This window comes from Citrus clementina, unplaced genomic scaffold (assembly GCF_000493195.1).
Source record: "Citrus clementina cultivar Clemenules unplaced genomic scaffold, Citrus_clementina_v1.0 scaffold_4, whole genome shotgun sequence".
NCBI classification, from domain to species: domain Eukaryota; kingdom Viridiplantae; phylum Streptophyta; class Magnoliopsida; order Sapindales; family Rutaceae; genus Citrus; species Citrus x clementina.
In genome coordinates, this window is record NW_006262274.1 from 971040 (window position 1) to 993234 (window position 22195).

Below are 22195 nucleotides of genomic sequence, written 5' to 3' on the forward strand. Positions count from 1 at the left end.
ATGGTCATCAATGATAAACTTTTGCTGCAATGATATTAAAATAAACAACATTGTTAGTTGCTTTAAAGTATTATTATTTATAAATGAAATTAATAAAAAGGCTATCATACCTTAACAGCTGTCCAAAGCACTTCTTTAGTTTCTGAATCAACAGTGGTCCAACAATCTGGAATTATTGATACCGTCTCTCGAACAATACTCCCATGGCCGAACTTAACACTACGGAGGTTGGTCCGATTGGTTGGTCATATTCATTAAACTCTACCACTAGGCGCTCATTTTTTTTAGTTGCCACCACATTCATCCTTGATGGGCCTCTTTTCTTCTTCTCTGTTAACGTGTTAAAATTTTCAAACTTCCAACATTACTATTTATTACAAAACAACCAAATTAAAAAATATACAATAAATAAAATATTATTATGTTAAAGAAACGAAAAGAGAATCATGAGAAAAACATATAATTAAATAAATATTTCATGACTAAATAAAATAAAGACCTAGTTTTGTTGGCTCGGATGGTTCACTGAAACTTTGTGGGTTGGACTGACTATCTAATCTTCGCCTTATCTCTTGCTCCTCTCTTGCAACAATATTTGATGCTAGGAATGGTCTTTTTCCTTTGCTCTTATCCTTTAGGAAGTTGGAAACATTTATAAGTTCAACAAAAAGTATTTCTTAATGTTCTAATCAATGAATTATATCAAAACACTTCTAAAACTTACCTTTCTACCGTTGCCCATAGTCATTTTCTCTAATTAAGTGTTCACGATAAAAATGAATCTTTATGCTAGCTACAACATGTTAAGAGTAAGTGAACATGATATATCATTAGGAAAAGAAAAAGATAAAATACAGTTGTTACTACAAATATAACAACATTATTAGCATATGTTCATTGTTCATACTACAGTAAATCAAATATGCATTCACACTGTAAAAAATAATAAACAATGAATTCCAAATTCAAAATGAATAATAATAGTTTAAATTTCAATTTCAATTTCCTCAGAATCCTTCCTTACATGAGAATCATTACCATCCACATCATTAGGCTCCAGCCTAGAAGCATCGATAGGCATATTAGTTGAATTTACATTCTCATCATACATATTAAGGTTGTGATAGCCCCTTGGTGTTGCTTTAAGTACAACATACCAATTCGATGTATCACTTTCTCGAGAGTAAAAAACTTGTTTCGCTTGTGACGCCAATATGAAAGGATCTATTTGCCATTGATTTTGTCCTTGATGGAGATTCACCAATGTGAAACCATCATTTTGCTTGACTCCATTTATAGTGTTAGCCCAATCACAATGAAATATGGGCATTTGAAATGTACGATAGTCAAGCAAAATGATATCTTTTATAACCCCATAGTAGGATACATTTCCAACAACTGCAGCATTATCCTTCGCACTAGATCTACATATAGTTTCTGCTTCAATAAAGACACCACTATCTTGAGTTGACCTTTCTACTTCCCTTGTATGAAATCTTTGACCATTAACAATGAAACCAACAAAAGACATTGCATGCATCCTAGGCCCTTTTGCTAGTGACTTTAATGTGTCAGATACATTAGCCATACTTTCTTGGATCTTTATCTATTCACCAATAAACCATACAATAGGTCAGCATATACATTGAAAAGTTTATTTCATTTGATTTTTTTTAATGTTAACTTAGATGGACTAAATGATTAGCTTACTTTTTCTGCTAACCATTGGAAAAAAGTTTTAGTGTGCATTTTGTGTAGCTCTTGAATATCACACCTACGTCTCCTAAATGATCTCTGCAATTCCTCCATATGCATTCTAAGATCAAACTAAGTTAATTACAAGACTAAATACATAAATTAAATAATATACATGATCGATAAATACTCACTCTCGAAATGGCTCCGCTTCTATTGTACTTAATAATACATAACGATGTGTGATTTTTAACATAGCTTCAGACATTTTCAATGATCGACCTTTTAAGATTGGCCGCCCTCCTATAATTATCTCGTCACTACTTTCCTCGTTACGCATAGGAAGTGCACCTATATTTTTTGCTTTTTGCATATATTCGCTACAAAATCTTACACACTCCTCAGCTAGACAACACTCTGCTATACACCCTTCAGGCCTTGCACGATTCTAACGTATCCCTTAAGTGTTTTCATACATCTATATAAAAGTAAAAGAAATATTAACTATTTAAAGAGTGAATTTAAAAAGAAAAAAAATAAGAAAAGAGATAATTATTACCTCTCAAATGGGAACATCCAACGATAGTGAGCTGGCCCACATAATCGAGCCTCTCGCCCTAAATGAATTGTCAAGTGAATCATAATATCGAAAAATGCTGGTAGGTAGTACATCTCCAACATGCACACAGTCTCATGCATATCTAACTCTAATTTTTCCAATGCATTTCTATCTATTACTCTTTGACATAATTGATTGAAAAATGCACATATTCGAAATATTGTTGTCCTAGGTCCACTAGGTAAAAGATTTCTCAATGCTACTGGTAGTAATTGCTGCATTAACACATGACAATCATGTGACTTTAGACCTGTTATTTTACACTCTTCTACTGAAACACAATTAGCAATATTAGAGCTATAACCATCAAGTACTTTTAGCTCAGAAAGACGCTTACAAAATATTATTTTCTCCTCTTTTGACAATGTGAATGATGCTGCTGGCAATGTAAGTTTATTTTCTTTTAAATTAGGCTGCAAGTCTTGTCTAATGCCCATTGTCACTAAATCTCTACGAGATTCAATTCCTTCTTTTGTTTTTCCTTTTATGTTCAGTAATGTTCCAATGATACTATCACAAACATTCTTCTCAATATGCATCACATCCAAGTTGTGACGCAAGTCTAACTCCTGCACACAATAAAGTTTTTTAATTCATAATTTAGCTCAGGAAAAAATTAAAAGAAACTAAAATACTATTTATTATCCATTTTTTAATTATCTTTAAAAATGTCTATCATTAGCAAATTACTTCAAATACATATAAACAAAAAACTAATTTAAAAATGACTAAAAACAACTCTTAGACAAATAAAAGAAATGAAGTATTAAACAATGATAAGAGATTACCTTCCAATAAGGTAAGCTAAAAAAAATTGACTTCTTCTTCCATATACTTTTTGGTTCATTTTGCCTCCTGCTTCTCTTTTTCTTATATTTACCCCAATTGTTTTGAATATTACTTAAGGCAAGTACAATGTCTTCACCCGTCAAAGGTTTAGGAGGCCGTCTTGTTTCTTCCTTTCCATCAAACCAATCTTTTTTCTCAATACGCCATTCATGTCTCGGATGTAAAAATCGTCTATGACCTCTATATACCATCTTTTTACTATTTGTTAACCATTCAGAACATACGTTTGGACCACATATAGGACATGCTAACTCTCCTTTTGTAGTACATCCAGCTAAATTACCATAAGCCGGAAAATCATTAATTGTCCACATTAAAATAGCTTTTAGTTTAAAAGCAGATTTATTCAAAGAATCATAAACTTGAACACCATTGTTCCACAATTCAATCAAATCATCTATTAATGGCTCCAAGAATACATCAATGTCATTCCCTGGTTGTTTTGGCCCTGGTATTAATAATGTCAACATTATGTTCTCCTCAGACATACATACCCATGGAGGGAGGTTATATGTTACTAGGAAAATAGGCCAACAACTGTATACAGAGCTAAAATTACAAAAAGGGTTAAACCCATCAGCAGCAACCCCAAACCTGATATTTCTTGGATCAGATGCAAAATTAGACCATTTCTTATTGATGTTATCCCATGCCACTGAATCAACTGGGTGTCTCATTTTTCCATATGAACTTTTGTTAATTGAGTGTCATTTCAATTGTTCTACTTTTTCACATGACATAAACATCTTTCTAAGTCTAGGTATTATAGGAAAATAGCGCAGCACTTTTGCTGGTACTCCTGTCCTAATCTTCTTAGTTCGAGAATTTACTTGCCATCTAGAGGTGTTACACTTAGGACATGTATCTAAATTTTCTTTCTCCTTGGTGAAGAGACAACAATCATTAACACAAGCATGGATTTTTTTGTAACCACTGTCAAAATCCTTAAGCAGTTTCTTCACTAAGTGTAGAGAACCAGGTAAAACATTATCTTCAGGTAACATATCACAAATAATCTGAAGAAGTTCATTAAAACCATTATCAGATAATCCATGTGCAATCTTGTGTTTATATAAGGCAACAGTTGCTGACATTTTTGTATATTTTGAACATTCTAGGTATAAAGAAGTCTCAGCAGCTTTCACCTTTTCAGTAAACTCATTTTCTTCTAACCTATGTGTGGTATCATCAATGTAGTCATTTGGGTTATCTATGACACCATAGTTTTGAAGATAAGCATCATTATACATTTCGTAAGCGTCTGTCATCTTCACATCTTTATCTTGCCTAGAAGTATTTGGAGCTTCTCCATGAAAAACCCAATTATCATAAGTGGGATCCATCCCACTTATCACTAAATGTCCATATACCATGTCTACATGTTGACGACAATAACAGGCACATTTTATGCATGGACATATAATCCTATCAGAATTTCCAGCATTTTTTCTAGCCAAGTTGACAAATTTTTGGGCTCCATCTTGAAATTCTTTAGTATATCTACATATAAAAAAAAGTTAAAAAAAAATAAAACTTTAAATCTATTAGCATAAAATATTTAAATACTGCAGTTATTCAAATACTAACCTATTAAGCTTCACCCATTTTTTATCCTTCAACATGACATCAAGTGCTTGCTTGTAACCTCTTTGATCTGTTGTTTAAATATAAAACATATTTTTTTAATTATTTGTCTAGCAAAGAATCAGATTGCTCAATCTGCTATACATAACCAATTCTTTTTCTTACTCTTTTTTTTAACAAACAATTACGAATAAAAATAATCAAAATTCTTTTTCAACCCAAACTTGCAAATAAGACATCACGACTAGATGACATTATTTGGCAAAAGTACTAGCTCATAAACAAGCATATATACATATATTATACAACTAAGGTTTTTAAAAGATAAAGATAATCAAACAAGTTATTTGTATTATTGGCAAAAGAACTTATCTGTGATTGCAATTTGCATTTGTGCTCAAACTTTTGCCAACTACAAATTTCAGTTGTCCTGAATTCAGATAGATCTGTTCAAGATATAATTTGCTTTGAAATTCTCCAGAAACAATTAAAATGTATTATTGAGTTTGTAGACATGGAAAACCACCATGGCTTGAGATTCTCCAATCATAGACCTTCCAATCCTTGGTGATGGCAATATTTGATTTCAGGTCTTTGGTACTGATGCCAATAGATTTTACCCTGGCTGTTTTTTTTTCCCTTGTGGACCTCTGCTTTACTGTTGTTTCTCTTTTATAGCGTTAATAGAAAAGAAATAGCAAGATGCCAAGAGATTGGACTAGCTAGTTAGTTGGCATTTATTAACAGTTACGAATATGTACATGTTATTTGCATGCTAAAAAATCATGGAAGCAGAGGACATATATGTACATGCGGCCATTTTTATTTAATGTTTTCTTTTCTAAGAAATTCGTTTATGCTAAAGTGATGCACCGCTCAACAAGTAAAGTTATATTAGTTGCTACCACAAATGTTGACGACAGTTACGAATAAAAATAATCAAAATTCTTTTTCAACCCAAACTTGCAAATAAGACATCACGACTAGATGACATTGTTTGGCAAAAGTACTAGCTCATAAACAAGCATATATACATATATTATACAACTAAGGTTTTTAAAAGATAAAGATAATCAAACAAGTTATTTGCATGCTAAAAAATAAAATCATTTAGTATTAAGCATAAAAGAACAAATGAAAAAAAAACCAAAATTTTAATGCCAAACATATTCACAATATGCTATGTGGGAAAAAGATCAAGTATAGGGCATACCTGAAATAATTCTCACCACGAAGTCTGAAAAATGAAGTCGAAAGCTCAGACCAGCATCCTGGATTTGATTTCTCTCCTGTTGCACGTGGAACCAGAAATTTTGAAACAAAAATTTTACTTTTTTTTTCAAATCTTTTAATAAAATTATAATTTAATTAATTGAAAGATAAATTAGATTAACTAGATAACACAATAACAGTAACACAACCATTCAAACTTATGTCCCAACATAACGATTTCCAAATCAAATGAAAAGAAAATTACATATTAAATAAAAAGTTCTTACCTTTCCTTGTCGCTGATGGTACAAACGGCGATAATAGGAATTAAAAAGAAGATTGAGGCCAAAACCTTTGTGAAATTGCAGAGAGGATGAAATAAAATTGCAGAGAGGATGAAATACTAAGGTTAAAAGGGTATACGATTCCAAATAAGAGAGGGAAAATCTGAAAAACTAGGGCATTTAGAAGTATGGGTATTCTAAAAATATGAGATAAAATTGGAAAAAATCAAAAATTTTTGGAAGAATTTGATAACAGCCGAATCTCCATAGAGAATTAATGCGGGAGTGTTTTAGAAGAGGTGGGAAATTTGCAAACTAGAGAGAAATTAGTAAAGTGTTCCTATTTTGTTTGTAGTAAGATTCTAATTTAACAGGATAAGTCCAAGGCCATCTTTTATTATTAATTAACAGCAAATATCACGCGCTATTGAAAACTATTTTTACGGGGATTGATATTTTTATGCTATTAAAAATTTATTATCCAAGCAATCAACGGCAATTTTTTAAAAATATGCCATCTTATTATATAGTGGAATCTTTTAACGGTGAATATTTTAATACATTCCGTCTTTACATATTTTTAACAACATGTAATTATAATATGCCGTTAGAACTCCACCGTAAAAACTCCTTTTTGTTGTAGTGTTACGAGTTGTTTTAGATATTTGGATTTCAATTTACTAGTATGTATAGATACTGGCTTGTACATTGATTTGGAGTGTTAATTAATATAATCCAGAATGTTCATCTCTATCAAATTCTCTGAGTTCTCTTTTTACTATCTCAGTAACCAAACGAAGCAAAATATCAAATTCGCATTTGATCACGAATATTTTCATTTTTGTAACTACACGCCTATTGCTTGACGAACCAAAAATGGCGAAAAAGAAAGAAGTAAAGCTAGGGAAAAAAATTGACATTAATACTTCTAACTTTGATACCATTATAAGAGAAATCATACTCCAACAATAATATGAACACTGATGCCATTTTCAGAAGAATCACCTAAAAGTTTAAGCTGACAAGCGTCCCAAAAGTGAACCCAAGAATTGGAGAAATAATTCAAACAAGGAGGATTACATGCATGTAGAGGAATCAAATCTGAGATTTTATACTCGTTGTGGTACTATGTGTTCGGGAAAATATGTTCTTTAAAAGCATATGTGTTTATTTAATTGTAATAAATAATTTTTCTGATTAATAAAATAAATGAGACATTTTATTCAAATATCTTAATTGCATTAAATTTTTATTAAAGTCTATTTAATCATATTATATGTATTTATGTGATCATCATGTGGATTCACAGAAAATATAAATACAAATTATCTTATGATTAAATAAATTTAATTCGCAGTTGATAAATAAAGTTGGGCACTTTATTTTGGTATAGACTGTAATAAATTCATTGAATGATTTGTCTTAATTTTGTCTTAATCATATATAAATTTATTGATGTAGTACGACTACATTGAACAGGATCACATATGAGATTTAATTAACTTTGTAATAACTGTCAGACTTATTAAATCTCATAGGCATTGATTTTACTGTAATCTTAATCTTGAGTTAATTATGATTTCATGATTGTAATTGTTATTCCATTTGAGTTACCAATAGGCACGATACATACTTGTGGTCAAGATTACCCGGTATCTTGGTGGGAGCAATTATGAGTATTAGAGTTATGGATTAACAATATAGAATTTGTACAACACATCGCTTGATAGGTTTTCGGCACTTGATCATAGAATATTATGGCCAGAGTATGTCAACATATTTAGTATGTTGAAAATTATCATTAGAGAAAACCGGTAAGTATTAAAGAACAAAATGTAATTAAATTGATTGGACCGTTGAGATATCGATTTAATTAATGATGTGGTACAAATGATTGTGTAGTAAAGAAATCAATGTGGCTTAGGACGAATTATTATTCGAGCATACAATTATGGAAGTCAGTTCCAATCTTTTAGTGGAGTAGATTTAGAATTAAATAATTGGGCTAGTTTAATTACAAGTCTAATTATTGTAGCCACTATTGTATGTTCTCAAATAATCCCCGGGTTAGCTCATTTAATTGACTGCACCACTACTGGATTAATAAGCAAGATAACTAGCTATTTTGGTCAAAAGCCTAAATATATTATTTAGTGGGAGACTCCATTTAATTAGCTTGTGTGTAAAGGGCCTTATGTTATTTTACAAGGTGGGTCCCCTATAGAAAAAGCAAGTAACGTGAGTTTTGATTTTTGATTATTTGGAGCCTATGGTTTTCACTAAAGGGTGATATAAAAATGCTTATTTTCTCTAAAGAAAAAAGAGCAACCACTTTATACAGATCAGAGAAAAAGATTTTTCTCTCTATTGTTGAGAGAAAAATTTTCTCATGCTAGTTGCTTTAGTAGTGATAAAGGTGCCCACACATTAAGTGTAGATCAAACCTGAGTCATAACCTGGAGATCATTGGTGAAAGTTCGTGATCTAATAAGCGTGGTGGTGACGGATCGTGATCTAACAGTCGTGGTGGTGACGGATCGTGATTTGGGAGCGCCTAAATCACTTCAGTGGAAAAATCTAAATCGGATTTTCAAGGTACGATTTCTAGATTACAAATTCTTGTATATTAAATGAGAGCGATCTTAAAAGGGTTTTTTAAAAAAAATTAAAAAACCTGATCTTTCCCCAACAATTGGTATCAGAGCCATCTCATATTAATATATAAGAATATTGTATGAAATCATTCTTGAAATTTATGTATTACAGTGGCACAATTTATTCATATATATATTATTTATTTAATATATGAATAAAGTATGTTTTGGTTTGTCTTAATTCATGATTAGATCTTCCATTGTATTTTTCTTTTGGATCTGTAATAAGAGGGGTATTGTTTTATCACCATGTTTCCATCTTGATTTATTTTACTGTTATAGAATTTTTCTAAGCCAAAATTGGCCTAGGAAATTTGTAAATCGCTGCAGAATAATCACGCGATGACAGATCAGAGAACGAAGGCTGGAAATTTCAGCGGCAACCAGCAGCAAGCAGCGCGCGGCCAACAGTAAACTGAGGTGATTTGGGAGATGAACTAACGTGATTTCAAAAGTAAAATGAGGTGTTCTAAGTTTGAAATAATATAAAGAGATATATGGAGTTAATTTAAAGATGGAGAGCTCAAAATGGATATATTTTATTCTTTTTTCATGATGGTTTGCTCTAACCATCGAATTTGGCTTCGATAACCTTTGTAAGCTATCCTCCCTCCACTCAATAATGTAGACTTTTCTTCCATTTATTCTATGTTATTACGTGTCATTTGCACATCAATCCAAATTGATGTCCCAAATTTATCCCAAACAAGAATTTTACCATCAAAATGTTGAATGATAACTACAAATGTTCCAAGGATTCTTCTGAATGCGAATGATTGAATCACCGATTATTTGCTGAGCCTTGTGCTATCGCCATCTTCAGGTCTCTTTCAGCTTGAAGAAATGATAAATTGATGATAGTGTCTGAGAAAAATAAACAATGAGAGAAATTATAAACATACAACAGAAACATAGACCGAGAAAAATTAAAAGTAGGTGAGACCCTTAAGAAGCGCTTTCAAAATAATTCTGAAACAAAAGCACCCCACTTTTGATAATCTTTCTCCCCAGCAGAGGGCTTCACATCTCTGTTCGTTCGTAAGTCATAAAGTTAGTCGCTCCTTATTCCTTTATTCATAGGGAGTGTAAATATACATTTATCTTGATTATTTGACTAAGATTTCAAATTGAAGATTTATGCTACGCAAACAATTTTTCAATTTGGACGAAATAATTTATTATTTTCATGAAATATTGCATGGGATGAATGTTATAAATATCCATATGCCTTGCCACTTCTCATTAAATGATTTCTAATCATCTAGATTACAGTGAAGGTGTGTAGTAAAAAGAACATATATAAAGAGTTTTTAAAATAATTATTGTTAGTTGTGTTATAAAAAGGTCCAGCTACAATACAAGTGTAATTTTATACCTTTTTTTTTTCAACCATTGGATCCAACCCAAGAGTTGCAAATGCTATTACAACGGCTTGGATGGTGTTATTTGATTATTAACGATGTTGTCCCTTATGTTTACTAAAAGAAGAAGAAAAAATTAAGTTTCAAAATTTTGACACATTGGTCCGTTAAAATATTTTATTGTCAAAGGTAATTTAGTAAATGAACATATTTATATATTAAAAATATGAATGAATTATTTTAACTTGGTAAAATACTCTCTACTTCTATTTACTTAAAATACCAATTAGATTTTAATAATACTATTTTGTATTTAGTGTAACACAAAATTGGACAAGGTTTTATATAAATTTTGTCAATATTAAAATGAAAAAAAGATAAATATTAAATAAATTCTTGGATAGTCATTTAAATTCTCATTATAGAGTTTATAAATAATATTTTCAAAATAATAAATTTCAATATGTAAATTTGAGATTGTTTAAATTTACTTATATTTTATCACACGTATGAAACTGATCAATTATTTATTTAATATGAAAACAAATAAATTGTATAATATTTATTCTATTACTTAAATTTAAAATTGGTTGAGAAGTAGAGAGAGAATAAATTTTTTAGAATTTTAAAATTATTATATTTTAATTGGGTTTATTACATAAAATTATTAAAACTTATAGTTTTTATTATTTACGGAAAACAATAGGGATTTTTGAAGAAAATACCAAATAAATTTTTTAGAATTTTGAAATTATTATATTTTAATTGGGGCTTATGCATAAAATTTTTATTATTTATAGAAAACTATAGGGACTGCTAAAGAAAACACCAAAATGGTGTTCGGTACAACGAGGGTAAGATAGTTTTGTCCATTGTGTTATAAAAATAATTAATTATAAAAAGAATTAGTTGAATATTTTGTAAAATTTATTTTTAAAAGTTCTATTAATCTTAAAGGATTAAACTATTATAAAAATATGAAAGAATATGATGGATAAAATTTAATAAGAGTAATGTTAGTTCTCGAAATCAAATTTTAAAAAATTACTCTTTATTATTTACTATGAGCTGATAATTTTATCAAAATAATTTTTTTAAAAAAAAACTAAATCAAAACAATTAACTTTTTACATTTTTAAATCACTTTCAAATACTAAAAAAGCATTCTGAAACAGCCTTTAAACAGCCAAAAACAAACTTATGAATCAAAATTTCGGTCTTTCCATTATAATCATAGTAAAATATTTTACAACGATGTAGCATCAACTAATAAATTGTACAACCGACGCAAAAATCTGCCCAAACTCAATACAAAGAATAATGCTTTAATTTAATTTTTTTTGGGGTTTGTGTATGAACTGTAAAATAGAATGAAACTATAACTGAAAGTTTAATGTTTCTTTTCAATTTCATGACTCCAAAACTCTCCCAAGAAAGTCTTGGCAGCATCCAAACTCGGATAATAAGTCGGCTCAAGAAATAACTGACTCAGCGAGTCACTCGATGCCCCACTGACCACCACAACTCCGTTGGCCTTCGCCTCTAAGCTCCCCATCACCACCGCCAGCAACTGCTTATACGCGTAAAAGAACCGCTTCAACGCGGCCTCCACCGCTTGCAGTGCCTGAACCAGATGAATCTTCGCGAAGTCTCTTTCTTTCTTCTCGTTGTACATTCTCATCGCCGCCTCCTGCACCCTGGGCCCACCCCTCGGGTCCACCTCCACTCCTAGTATTAACGGTACATTGTGTTTTAATTCCTTGGACTGTTTCGTAATTTCAAACAGCCCACGTGATCTAAAACAAAACGGGCCGGATTCGGATGACGAGGATATCGATAGCTGATTCTTCAGCCTCAAGAAATCGTCCGGATCCATCAACAGGTGGAGGTCTTCGATCTCCGACAGAAGTTTCCAGATTCTTTCGAGTAGATAGCAGTCGTTTGACGCTTCTTCGAATTGCTTACTCTCTATCCTGGAAACGATGCGTTTTAGGAGCTGCTGCGTTGTGAAGATCCACGATTCGAGGATTTGGTGTGCTGTGTAGAGAGTCTGATTCTCGTGATTGTTTATTTGGTGATCGTAGGGGTTCTTTTTCAGAGAGTGGAGCTCGTGTGGTTTGCAAACGGCGTCGTATTCGAGGTTTGGTTTCCCGGCGAGGTTTGGCTCGCCTAAGCCGAGAGTGTACCGGCACCCTCTCATCTCGCACTCGATGATGTACATAATTTTATCCGCCGCGTCCTCGGATTTCTGCCACGTGGCCAGACGAGGCAGCAGGCTGTATTCACTTGTTCTGTTAACCAACGTCGATTCCCCGCCTGGAACCTTCCACACCTCAGCGGAGCTTCTATTGCGAGCCAAGAAGCCGTTCTCCGTCGTCAAATCGACGATCGGAGCCGTGCCGGAGCGGTCATCGTCCTCGCATAGAGACGCGATGAGCTGGATCTGACTGGTAGCCAGCGACTCCAGCCGCCGCTTGAACTCGCGCCGGTTGGCGTACGGCCTTGGATCGGAGAGGACGATCGAAACGAACCGGAAGGTGATCTCCAAAGCTTGCAGAGCCGGTTTCAAAACGGCCTCGTTTTCCCAGTTGGGAAAGTCCCTCGAGCTCCATAGCTTCCTCAGCTCCGGAAGACGGAGATACTGCTCGTAAGCCGAACAAGCCGCATCTGAACAAGCAACAGGCGATTTAGTGGCTCCCCGGAACGGCGTCGGAATCGAAACCTGAAGTTTATTAGAAAGCTTTGGAGACTTGCTAGGCATTTTCGTTTTACAATCTAGATCAACCATTGTTTTTGTATCAGGGAGAGATGAAATAATTAAACGTAGTCGTTTTGGGTTTCGTTAACGTTAACTTTGATTTGGTTTGCTCTTCTAACACCAGAGAAAAGAGGGAGAGGGGTGTATATATATATATATATATAATAAACATAGGGCCGTGTTTGGGGATAAGATTAAGAAGGAGAAATAGAAATATGTATCTTTCAGAAAAAAAAAAAATAGATATAGAAATAAATACCGAAAAGGCGTGTGGAATAAAGAACAGAAAGGTACTTTCGAGTGGTGGCGTAGAAATGTATTTTAAAAAAAATTGTTTTTTTAATTGTTTTTCAAAAGCATTTTTATTGGGTTAGGACTTAGGACACAGGCACATGAAGCTTATCCATTTCTTTCACCTAACAAGAAGGAGCGTGCCCGGTCTAAAACTTGGCCTTGTTTGGAATCACAGGGTTGGAACGGAGACTTTGGTCTTTCGCGTGTAGTTAATTTTTATTTTTTTTTAAATTAAGCCCACCATGGATGAAGATCCAGTGTTTCGCTCCTATTGTAATTACCAATTGCATGCTGCCACGTATATGATCTGGGTCACTTAGATGATGGCAATAGGATGAGCTGCGGCAGATCTAGTGTTTCCTGCAACACTTTGTGAAGGTTTTTGTTTTCTCTTGGGATGCTTCCTCAGGGCAACACACATCCTTTGTATGTGGCTATGGGTCAAAGCGTGTCAGCCGACATTTGCGATAGGCTTGTAGTATCGAGTATAGACCATTAGACCACAATTTTATTTATTTATTTATTTATTAATCACTTCTAGATTTTGTTTGATGAAAACGACTGCGGCCCAATGACGCTTCATTAACAGTGTCAGTGATGCTGCAATCTGGCGGTCTGAGGTTTTACCCAACAAGTTTGGAAAAATCGGATTCAGAACGACTCCAAGGTTTTACCTATTAATTTTAATTAAAATTTAAGAAGCCAGTTGGTTATTTAACATAACAAATTTGATGTTCGCAGACTGCAAATTCGCAACCCTTGGACACAAACTGGAGGTACCTTATCCTGTTTTTGGGACAGCTTTCTCTATTATTAAACTAAACTAAATTTTAAGATAATAAGTAAACTCTAAAAATACTTGTCGTATTAACCAATCCGGCATCTTTAATGATTTATAATATGTTTAAGAACTAATCTTTAAAAACATTGAATTCGACATAAACATTTTGATACTTATGTTTTACCAGCAATGTTTTAAAAAAAAAAAAAGGAAAGAAAAATTGATCAAATCTCTCGCTCTAATCCGTTTCCCAAAATGCATGCTCCAATTAAATATCGCCCATATGTATAATATTTTTGTCCAAATTAAAAATCATTGCTTTATCTTAGTGAGAATGAGGAAGAAAGAAAAATTCCAAAATATGGAAACTAGTTCCGATGTGTTTCGGATAAGTCTCTTTCTCCTTGGTGGGCTTTGTCTCATTCCCACTTGCAAATTTCGGCTAAATGGACTTTGAAAGATCTTTTTCCCTTTCAACTCAATCTCCGTGTTTACCGCTCAACGTCACGACTCCCACCGCCCTGATTGGTCCACGTGTCCCCCGCCGATTGCTCCAATCACCGTAGTGCCCTCCAACTAAATCACGCTGCCAAGCACGTGACCGCGTCCGCACACCAGACACGTGGCGCACATGTCACGTGCAACGCATCCTGTTTATCTGCCCACCCAACCTGTCGAGCATGAGTTGGCACTTCACGTTTCCTATAGGCTAAGGCGGTGCCAAGCAAACACGTGGGTTGCCTCCACGTGGCCTGGACAGTTCGGATTGGTAGTTGATGATGATGGAGATTGGCTTACACGTCTAGTAACAGGACACGCGTCGCGTGGAATAACAGCCGTTGATTTCGCGGGTATGGTGGTATGGGCCGCCGAACAAATGAGAACAGAGATTAGTCTATTAGAAAACAGTGAAAGCAGAAACAAGATTATTATTCTTTTCTTTTTTTTTTCAATTTTTTTACTTTGAAGTTAGTCAACTGTGAGCCAGCAAAGCAGAATCCTTTCTATTTATTCATTCATTCATTCATTCATTCATTCGTTCTTGCGAGGAAGCATGTTTTAGGGCACAAAAAAGGGGGCATTAATGCGCCAACCAAAAAAAAAATAAAAATGTGAAGCATGGCCCATTTCCTTGCCTTGTAATATGCACTTAATTTTTCTTTTCCTTTATCCATTTGTGGATGAAGAGAATCAGAATTTTGGATTAGATAGCGAGGACCATGATGCATAATTGTCTGTTAAAGCAAAAAGTTTTACCCATAATAAAGTTCTTTTTTTTTTTTTAAGTTTAAACGATTTAAGATGCGTATTATATTCAAATTTTAATTCTCATATCCAACTTACACGTATATATGGATGAGTTCTTCTTTTTTATGAGGAATATTAAAATATGTTTAAATAAAGATATTGTTATGGATAAATTTCAAATGTCTTCTAAAATTTAAATTTAAAATCTACATCCGATCCACAGACATATGGATTGGATTTGAATTGAATTTACCAATCCGTGGATTGGATTGGATTAAAAATTTACAATCCGTAAAATTATGGATCGGATATGGATTGATATCCAATCCGTAAAATTCGATCCGCGAATACCCCTACTAAAGGTATTCATGTTGCATGAAGCTCTTCATTTGAAACCAACTTGTTTAATTTTATCTTCAGTTTTTAAATTCTGATTTGAGAATGCTTATTTATTATTATTTTTTCTTCTTATTTTAGATTAAGGAAATTAAGCCAAATTTTCTTATTATTTCCTTGAAAACATTATTTAACTTAGATTGACAACCGAAGCTAAGCATATATTACGCTTACTATTCTTGCCCTTGCGTCATGACACTTTTTAGCTTTAATTATCGGTGTTAATCCTTATTAGATAGATTCAAAATCATCTCATCTGCCCCACTACCAAAAAGAAATTTAAAGAAAGAACGGCAGTGTCGGTCTCGTTAGGCTATTATAATTTTCCTTATATTATATGCTAATGTCCTTTTGGAACCAACTTTGTTAAAATAATGCGATATTGTGATCAGCATGCCCCCTTGTTTCCCCTTGTTTCTAAGAAATGAAAAGGCAGATAAGCATTCCATTAAAGTAATGTCACCATTTTTGCCTCCTTGTTGCAAGTCAAAAATCATTTTATTCTCTATTAATTCCGCAACAAATTTGAGCCACATAATGACGTATTAATGAGAAAAAAAAAATTAGTGACCAACCAATGCTGAGTTGAACATGCCCTTTAATTTAACAAGAACACGACACTCATTAGTAGATTTATGTTGACCTAAAAAGACACGATTATTAATCAAGACAAAACTTAAGTTATCCATTGATTAATCGTGTCAAATTTAGATTAAGAGTTTTTTAACGCTCCAATCCATTAATGATAAGATTAATTATCTGATTAAAGATATAGTATTATATCGTTGTTTAATCTAATTATACCCTATTCTTTAAACCATATAATCTAGAATTATCTAGTTATATTTTGACAGAAGATTAATTAGAATTTTGAGTTTGTAATATGTTATTATAAACATGTTACACAAGTGTTTTTTTTTTTTTTTAAATTCAAATATAAAGAATATGTTAAATGAGTGGCATGATTTATTAACAACTTGAATTAGAGATTCTAGACGCGATTAATAAAATATGTGTCTCAATTTGACACACACCACACGACACGCTAACTCAAATTGTTTCCAGGTTGAAGAAGTCTAAGAAAGAAATTAATAAGGAAAAGGCATTTCTGGTCCCCGTTGATGGCCATTAATTACAATGAAGAAGTCGTTGTCGCTAATTACAGCCATAATAAATGCACATACGATTAGCGGAGAAAACCCATTAAAAGATAAAATGATGCAACCTCGGAATGGATAAGCATTACATGAGAATGAATGATACAGCGATTTGCCTCCTTATTGCAAGCCTAAATACCGAAAAGCACATCAAATGAATCTCAACTTGCCTCCTAATTGCAAGTCAAAACTCTAGAACGCACTTAAAATCAATCTCAAGTGGGGACGAATTGTCATAAAAGAATTGAGCAAGCAAGCGGCAATCAACCTCTCAAATGGAGCCACTTTGTTTTATTGTTTATACATTATCCTCAAGCTTTTCTTTCTTTTCTTTTTTTAATTAAAAAAAGAAAAGCAAATGAACGGATATAATCTTAGAAATTACGAAGCTCCAATTGGAAATCTAGGGAGCAAAAGTAATATGGGTAAATTTCTAGAAGCAAAAGTCCCATAAAAGAAAGAGTAAATCTGAAATTAAAGTGGTTAGAATTTAAAGTTATGAAGGCCAAACTATTCATTAAAAAAAAAAGTTAAAATTGTGGATATACCATATACAATATTTGAACATTTTTTCCCCTATTAAAAGAATAAATTAAAGTTTATTCCTGTAATTTTGAACCAAACCCCAATTTGTTTTCTTTTTTTTTTAAGTCAACAATAAAATGTTTTTATCTACGACTTTATAGTCTAAATGATAAAAAGATAAGCATCATGAAATACAGAAGATTGTTGTGCTGTCTACCTTCGCATGTTGTTAAGGATGTTCACAAAAGAGAAGAATTATGTTATTCCAAAAATCGATCAGTGCGTAATAAATAACTGGACAGTACGGAGGGATACAAAAATCATTGAGTTGCTGATGACTATCGTGAAAAAAAAAATGCTCTTAAAAGTGATGGTAAAGGGGAGTATACATTGAAGGATAAACTGATGATGTTCACGTGCAATCGGAACTGTGAGTTGGTCTTTTTTTTTTTTAATATTGTTATACAGAACTGTAGATATTACAATTAATATTTACAAACAGATTCTATAATTGGGACCTTCTTCATGGCATGTACTCCTCTGAAGCGCTGCCCAAATTCTTCAAACCCTCTCAAATATTCGAGGGTTGTCCACTTCACTCACATTTCGTGAGGGATAGACTGATTCAACTCAATTATTTGATAATTGAGGGAGGATTGTAAATAACCCTCTTAAATACTTTTATGGAAACTCGAACCCTTACACTCAATATTGTAAGTGTAAGGATTCTTTCACTGAACCAAAGGTCCATTGATCTTTGAAACAAAGAAAGAAAGAAAGAAAGAAAGAAAAAACATGCACGATACCAATGTGTGTTATAAAGTCAATGATAACAATAATGTGCCACATGATGAAACATTGGTGCCATTGATGTAATTAATTGTTTTGCCGTAGATAAGGAGAAAGAATTCATGGGATGGTACAGTTTACATCTGCATCATTCTTGTTCTCTGTATGCTTTGACTTAAATGATGTGATGGAGAATGATGGCTAAATTGACAGTATCGCACCGAATTACCATCAGGATGTTTGGAATCGGTCCAAGTCTCACCCAACTATTGCATTCAAGTAATCGTTATATAGAAAACAAATAAGTAAAAAGAAGGTAAGAATTTCAATCCACACATAGGCTCAAGATGATCAGGCGGACCTAATGTGATATAAACATTTATTATCATTAATTTTTCTCTTCCTAATTTGCTAATAATGAATCCACCAATCCCGAATTCAGTCACAAACACAAAAACATATGAAATGGTTTTCTTTTACAGACTTTAAAAATATGCTTGTAGTAGATCTCTGGAGTAGCTTGGAGTCGTAATTTTCAATTTTGTAGAATTTTGGATTTAACTAATTAACTTGATTGTAAAGGGTTGCAAATTAACATAAACTAAACTACCATGGATATTGATTGTATTTATCAGATTGAGATCCTCCCGTGATGTTATCACGTTTTATTAATTAATTTGACAACCTCTTAAAACCATGCGCTTTTTGTCCTTAATATTATCTGCCACCGCTAATTTTTTCCCGCATCATTCCGGCTTCTGTCCAATTATTCTCTCACCATCAGGAACTCATCCTCTTATCAACAACTAGTCATAGCATAAGAAAAATTTAAGAAAACAATCCCACTTTGTTAGGTTAAAATATCATATATTGGATTATGGGAAGAACTTGAATCTGTATATCTTAGGGTATTTTTAGCCTTCAAGACCATTGTACTCGACGGTTTGATATTAGATTCCACCATTAACTTGTGCTCTTATATTAAAAAATACAAATTAATTGGTTTACTAATAAAATGCAACATTGCAAAGGAATGAATCTTGACTATAAATTGAGAATGAATTTTACTTAACAACGTGTGATTAGTTAGTTATCTCAAAACATCACTTGTGAATTATCATTGCACCAAATTTAAACATACCCTTAATCAATAGCATCCGTAGGAGAAGCAAAATAATTGACTTGAGTCGTCAACAAGATCATCTTCGTGAATCCTTTGGGGTTTTGTCGTCGTCCCATTTCGCCGAAAAGTGAGTGAGGTGATCCTCTATTATCATCTCCACATTTGTATTAGACGACATGTGCCATATATATTATGTTGAACGTCTTCGGTTTAGCTGGCTTCGTTGTTTGCTGATCTTCAGCACTTGAAAACCCCCAATTCAAGGTACTTGAATGTTAAAGCAAAAGCAGAATTGATTTTGACAGTAGTTAGATTTATTCAATGCAGCCTTAAAGGATATATACATATACAAGATTTATTTAACTCATTGGGAAAAAAATTAATCGTCTTCTTGAAGAAAAATTAAAAAGGTAAAAAGATCCGAGTGATCAAGAAATTAGAGCACGGCAAATTAAGAAACTGCATGCAAACACATTAGTCGAACAAACTGAGACCCATGTCATCATCAGACTCTTCTGCAGGCTCTTCTTTCTTTTCTTCCTTGGCGGCTGCAACAGGGGCAGCTCCAGCAGCTGCAGCTGGGGCCGCCGCAGCTGCAAACTTGCTAGGATCCTGTATTTATAAAAGAAAGTCTTAGATAGGATAGTCTCAATAAAATAATTCAATAAAATCATATCATGTTTTTCAAAATTTCTCGTCAATATCATGCTTCGTTAATGACTTAATTTCATAGGCCGAGCTATATATAAGTAGTTACCAAAATTTAATTTAATATATGTTACTAGGGCTTGATCAGGTGAGTGTTGTCGCTCACTTCGACATGCCACGTGACAGTCTCATTTTGGATGGGACGTGAGTCCTCATCTAATGAGAAACTACCACGTGGTGTGATGCTCACTTGATCGCTTCTCATATGATTATGCATTTATTTATAATTTTAATCGTGTTATACACACAGTTTTTATCCTAAATATTTATACTATTTAAAATCGTTAGAGTGTGTTTGGCAGTGAGGTGCTGTAGCTTTTAAGCTGCAGCTGCTGTAGAGTAAAAGCTACAACTGTAGAATAGAAGTTGAGAAAAAAAATTTACTAAGCTGTCAAAACCCAACTACAAGTGTTATCACCACACTTCCAAACAGGCTATTAGTCCTAAAATTTGCTCTTATGACTTTAGGCCTCACATATTTTCATTTCTGGCTTCTGTCTCAGTACTTGATTCAAAATGAATGTGTACGTGATAAGATTTTTATTGGACAGACACGAATCAAACAGTCCCAGAATACAAACCTTGAGGTATTCCTTCACTTTGTCTGCTTGAGAGAAGGAGTACTCGGTGGCTACTGCAAAAGAAAGAACATTCTTGTAGCCGTTGATGAAGAAGTGTGGGGCAGCCGCAATTGTTGGGTACCGAATGGAGAGAGCCAAAGACGCGACCCTTGAGACAGCTTCAAGGAACTTCGTTGCGATGTCATCTTCAGTCAAGTCAAGCACTTCTGGACTATAGACAGAGCCATTCTCATAGACAGACATAACAATGAGACCATAAGAGAATGGCTTAATCGCCAGCTTCGAAAGCAAAGCAGACTCAGAACTTCCAACCCTATCACCTTTCTTAATAAGCTCCACTGGTGTGATAATTTCCACGGTTCCTTTGTTAATCTTTGTGGGAATGTTGAGCACCTGTACAAAATTCGTGAACCATTGGATGTTTTAAGGTGTTGTGTCAAGGATCCTGAGAATAAGTCAGGATTCTCTCCTAATATGAACTTCTCTTAATAAAATAAATATAAGAATTGGAGGTAGTTACTGTATACTAAAAAAATGAACGTTAAAAAAATCAAATTAGAAAATAATCCTGATGTCAAGCAATAAATAAATTAACCTGAAAGAAAGAGGTCTGTGAGGGATCGAGCCCGGTGTTGCCGGGAGGAACAACGACATCAATCGGAGCAACTAAGCCTACGCGAGCAGGAGCTGCCACCTTGTGTTTGCTTACCTCGTCGCTCACTTCCTTCAAATCACCTTTGGTGAAAATCATACCCACATTGCCCTGATTCAACCAAAATATGAAAAAGAGGGGTAAAAAAAAGCCACGAAAATCAGAAAGTAAAAAAGAACAATTATTGAATAAACTGATCATATGAATAATCACATTACCTGAAGAAGGGGAATGAGATTGAGAAGGTCCCGGTTACCAGTTCTTTCAGCATGCAATCTGATGGATCGTTTCATCATGGTATTTTTTCCCATCAGAACGATCGAATGGTCTCGGAGACCTGCCCTTATGTGCTGGAGCTGATTGGATCCCACATTATCGGCGGCCACGATCAGAATCTGGCTGTACTCCTCAAGCAACTTGCACAACCTTGCATCGTAAGCAATCTTCTTCTCAGCCTTTGATAGCCTCGTCGCCATTTGATTTTGATTTTTTTTTCTTTTCTCCGGGAAAAGAAATACTGTTAAGTAGAAATGAACTGCTTTCCTGAGTTTTAGGGTTCTAAACTGATATTTAGACTTGGAATTTGGCGGTGCTTTCTAACTGAATTCCCTCAAATGCAGTCTTGGGTTTGATTGAATCAATATATATTGAATATTGTCGTTTTGGTTAAGTTTTCTAATATAGTTTCATATGCGCGCCACATTATTTTCATCTTGTTTTACACTAATATAGGTAGCATTTTTATATCACATAAGAATTGTTTTTTGGCTCATCAATTATTCTGATTACACAGGAGAAAAGTAAAAGGATATCCGTTAATCAGGCTATTGATATTCGATTGTTAAGGCAGAATAAAGCAACGGCTTTTCAATTATTTTGGCTTATCACAAGCTGAAAATATTTGTGCTGCAAGTAGGAGATGGCT

General features: G+C 33.5%; 3 protein-coding genes across 3 annotated transcripts; all 3 read right to left on the bottom strand.

Annotated features, from left to right (window-relative positions):
* Positions 1–985: 985 nt before the first annotated feature.
* On the bottom strand, positions 986–3840 carry LOC112098896. The gene is made up of 4 exons (XM_024185540.1): positions 3103–3840; positions 2255–2883; positions 1711–1816; positions 986–1606 (listed from the first exon to the last, which is right to left on the bottom strand). Exons 1-4 carry the CDS (start codon positions 3838–3840, stop codon positions 986–988), a joined length of 2094 nt encoding a protein of 697 aa, XP_024041308.1.
* Positions 3841–11459: 7619 nt separating this feature from the next.
* Positions 11460–13161, bottom strand: LOC18045476 (nematode resistance protein-like HSPRO2). Its single transcript, XM_006435632.2, has one exon. It carries the CDS (start codon positions 13044–13046, stop codon positions 11649–11651), a length of 1398 nt encoding a protein of 465 aa, XP_006435695.1. The 5' UTR covers positions 13047–13161; the 3' UTR covers positions 11460–11648.
* Positions 13162–19726: 6565 nt separating this feature from the next.
* LOC18045477 (60S acidic ribosomal protein P0) lies at positions 19727–21759 on the bottom strand. Its single transcript, XM_006435633.2, has 4 exons — positions 21489–21759; positions 21214–21381; positions 20619–21011; positions 19727–19941 (listed from the first exon to the last, which is right to left on the bottom strand). Exons 1-4 carry the CDS (start codon positions 21744–21746, stop codon positions 19804–19806), a joined length of 957 nt encoding a protein of 318 aa, XP_006435696.1. The 5' UTR covers positions 21747–21759; the 3' UTR covers positions 19727–19803.
* Positions 21760–22195: the final 436 nt, after the last annotated feature.

What these genes read in the sequence shown, in the direction of transcription:
- LOC18045477 (XM_006435633.2), bottom strand. Translation starts at nt 21,746, where the DNA reads ATGGCGACGAGGCTATCAAAGGCTGAGAAGAAGATTGCTTACGATGCA. An exon ending in ATCTCATTCCCCTTCTTCAG is followed by an intron (nt 21,382 to 21,488) that starts GTAATGTGATTA and finishes TGGTTGAATCAG; the next exon opens with GGCAATGTGGGTATGATTTT. An exon ending in AAGTGAAGGAATACCTCAAG is followed by an intron (nt 19,942 to 20,618) that starts GTTTGTATTCTG and finishes TTATAAATACAG; the next exon opens with GATCCTAGCAAGTTTGCAGC.
- LOC112098896 (XM_024185540.1), bottom strand. Translation starts at nt 3,840, where the DNA reads ATGAGACACCCAGTTGATTCAGTGGCATGGGATAACATCAATAAGAAA. An exon ending in TGGATGTTCCCATTTGAGAG is followed by an intron (nt 1,817 to 2,254) that starts GTAATAATTATC and finishes GTTTGATCTTAG; the next exon opens with AATGCATATGGAGGAATTGC. An exon ending in TCCAATGGTTAGCAGAAAAA is followed by an intron (nt 1,607 to 1,710) that starts GTAAGCTAATCA and finishes ATTGGTGAATAG; the next exon opens with ATAAAGATCCAAGAAAGTAT.
- LOC18045476 (XM_006435632.2), bottom strand. Translation starts at nt 13,046, where the DNA reads ATGGTTGATCTAGATTGTAAAACGAAAATGCCTAGCAAGTCTCCAAAG.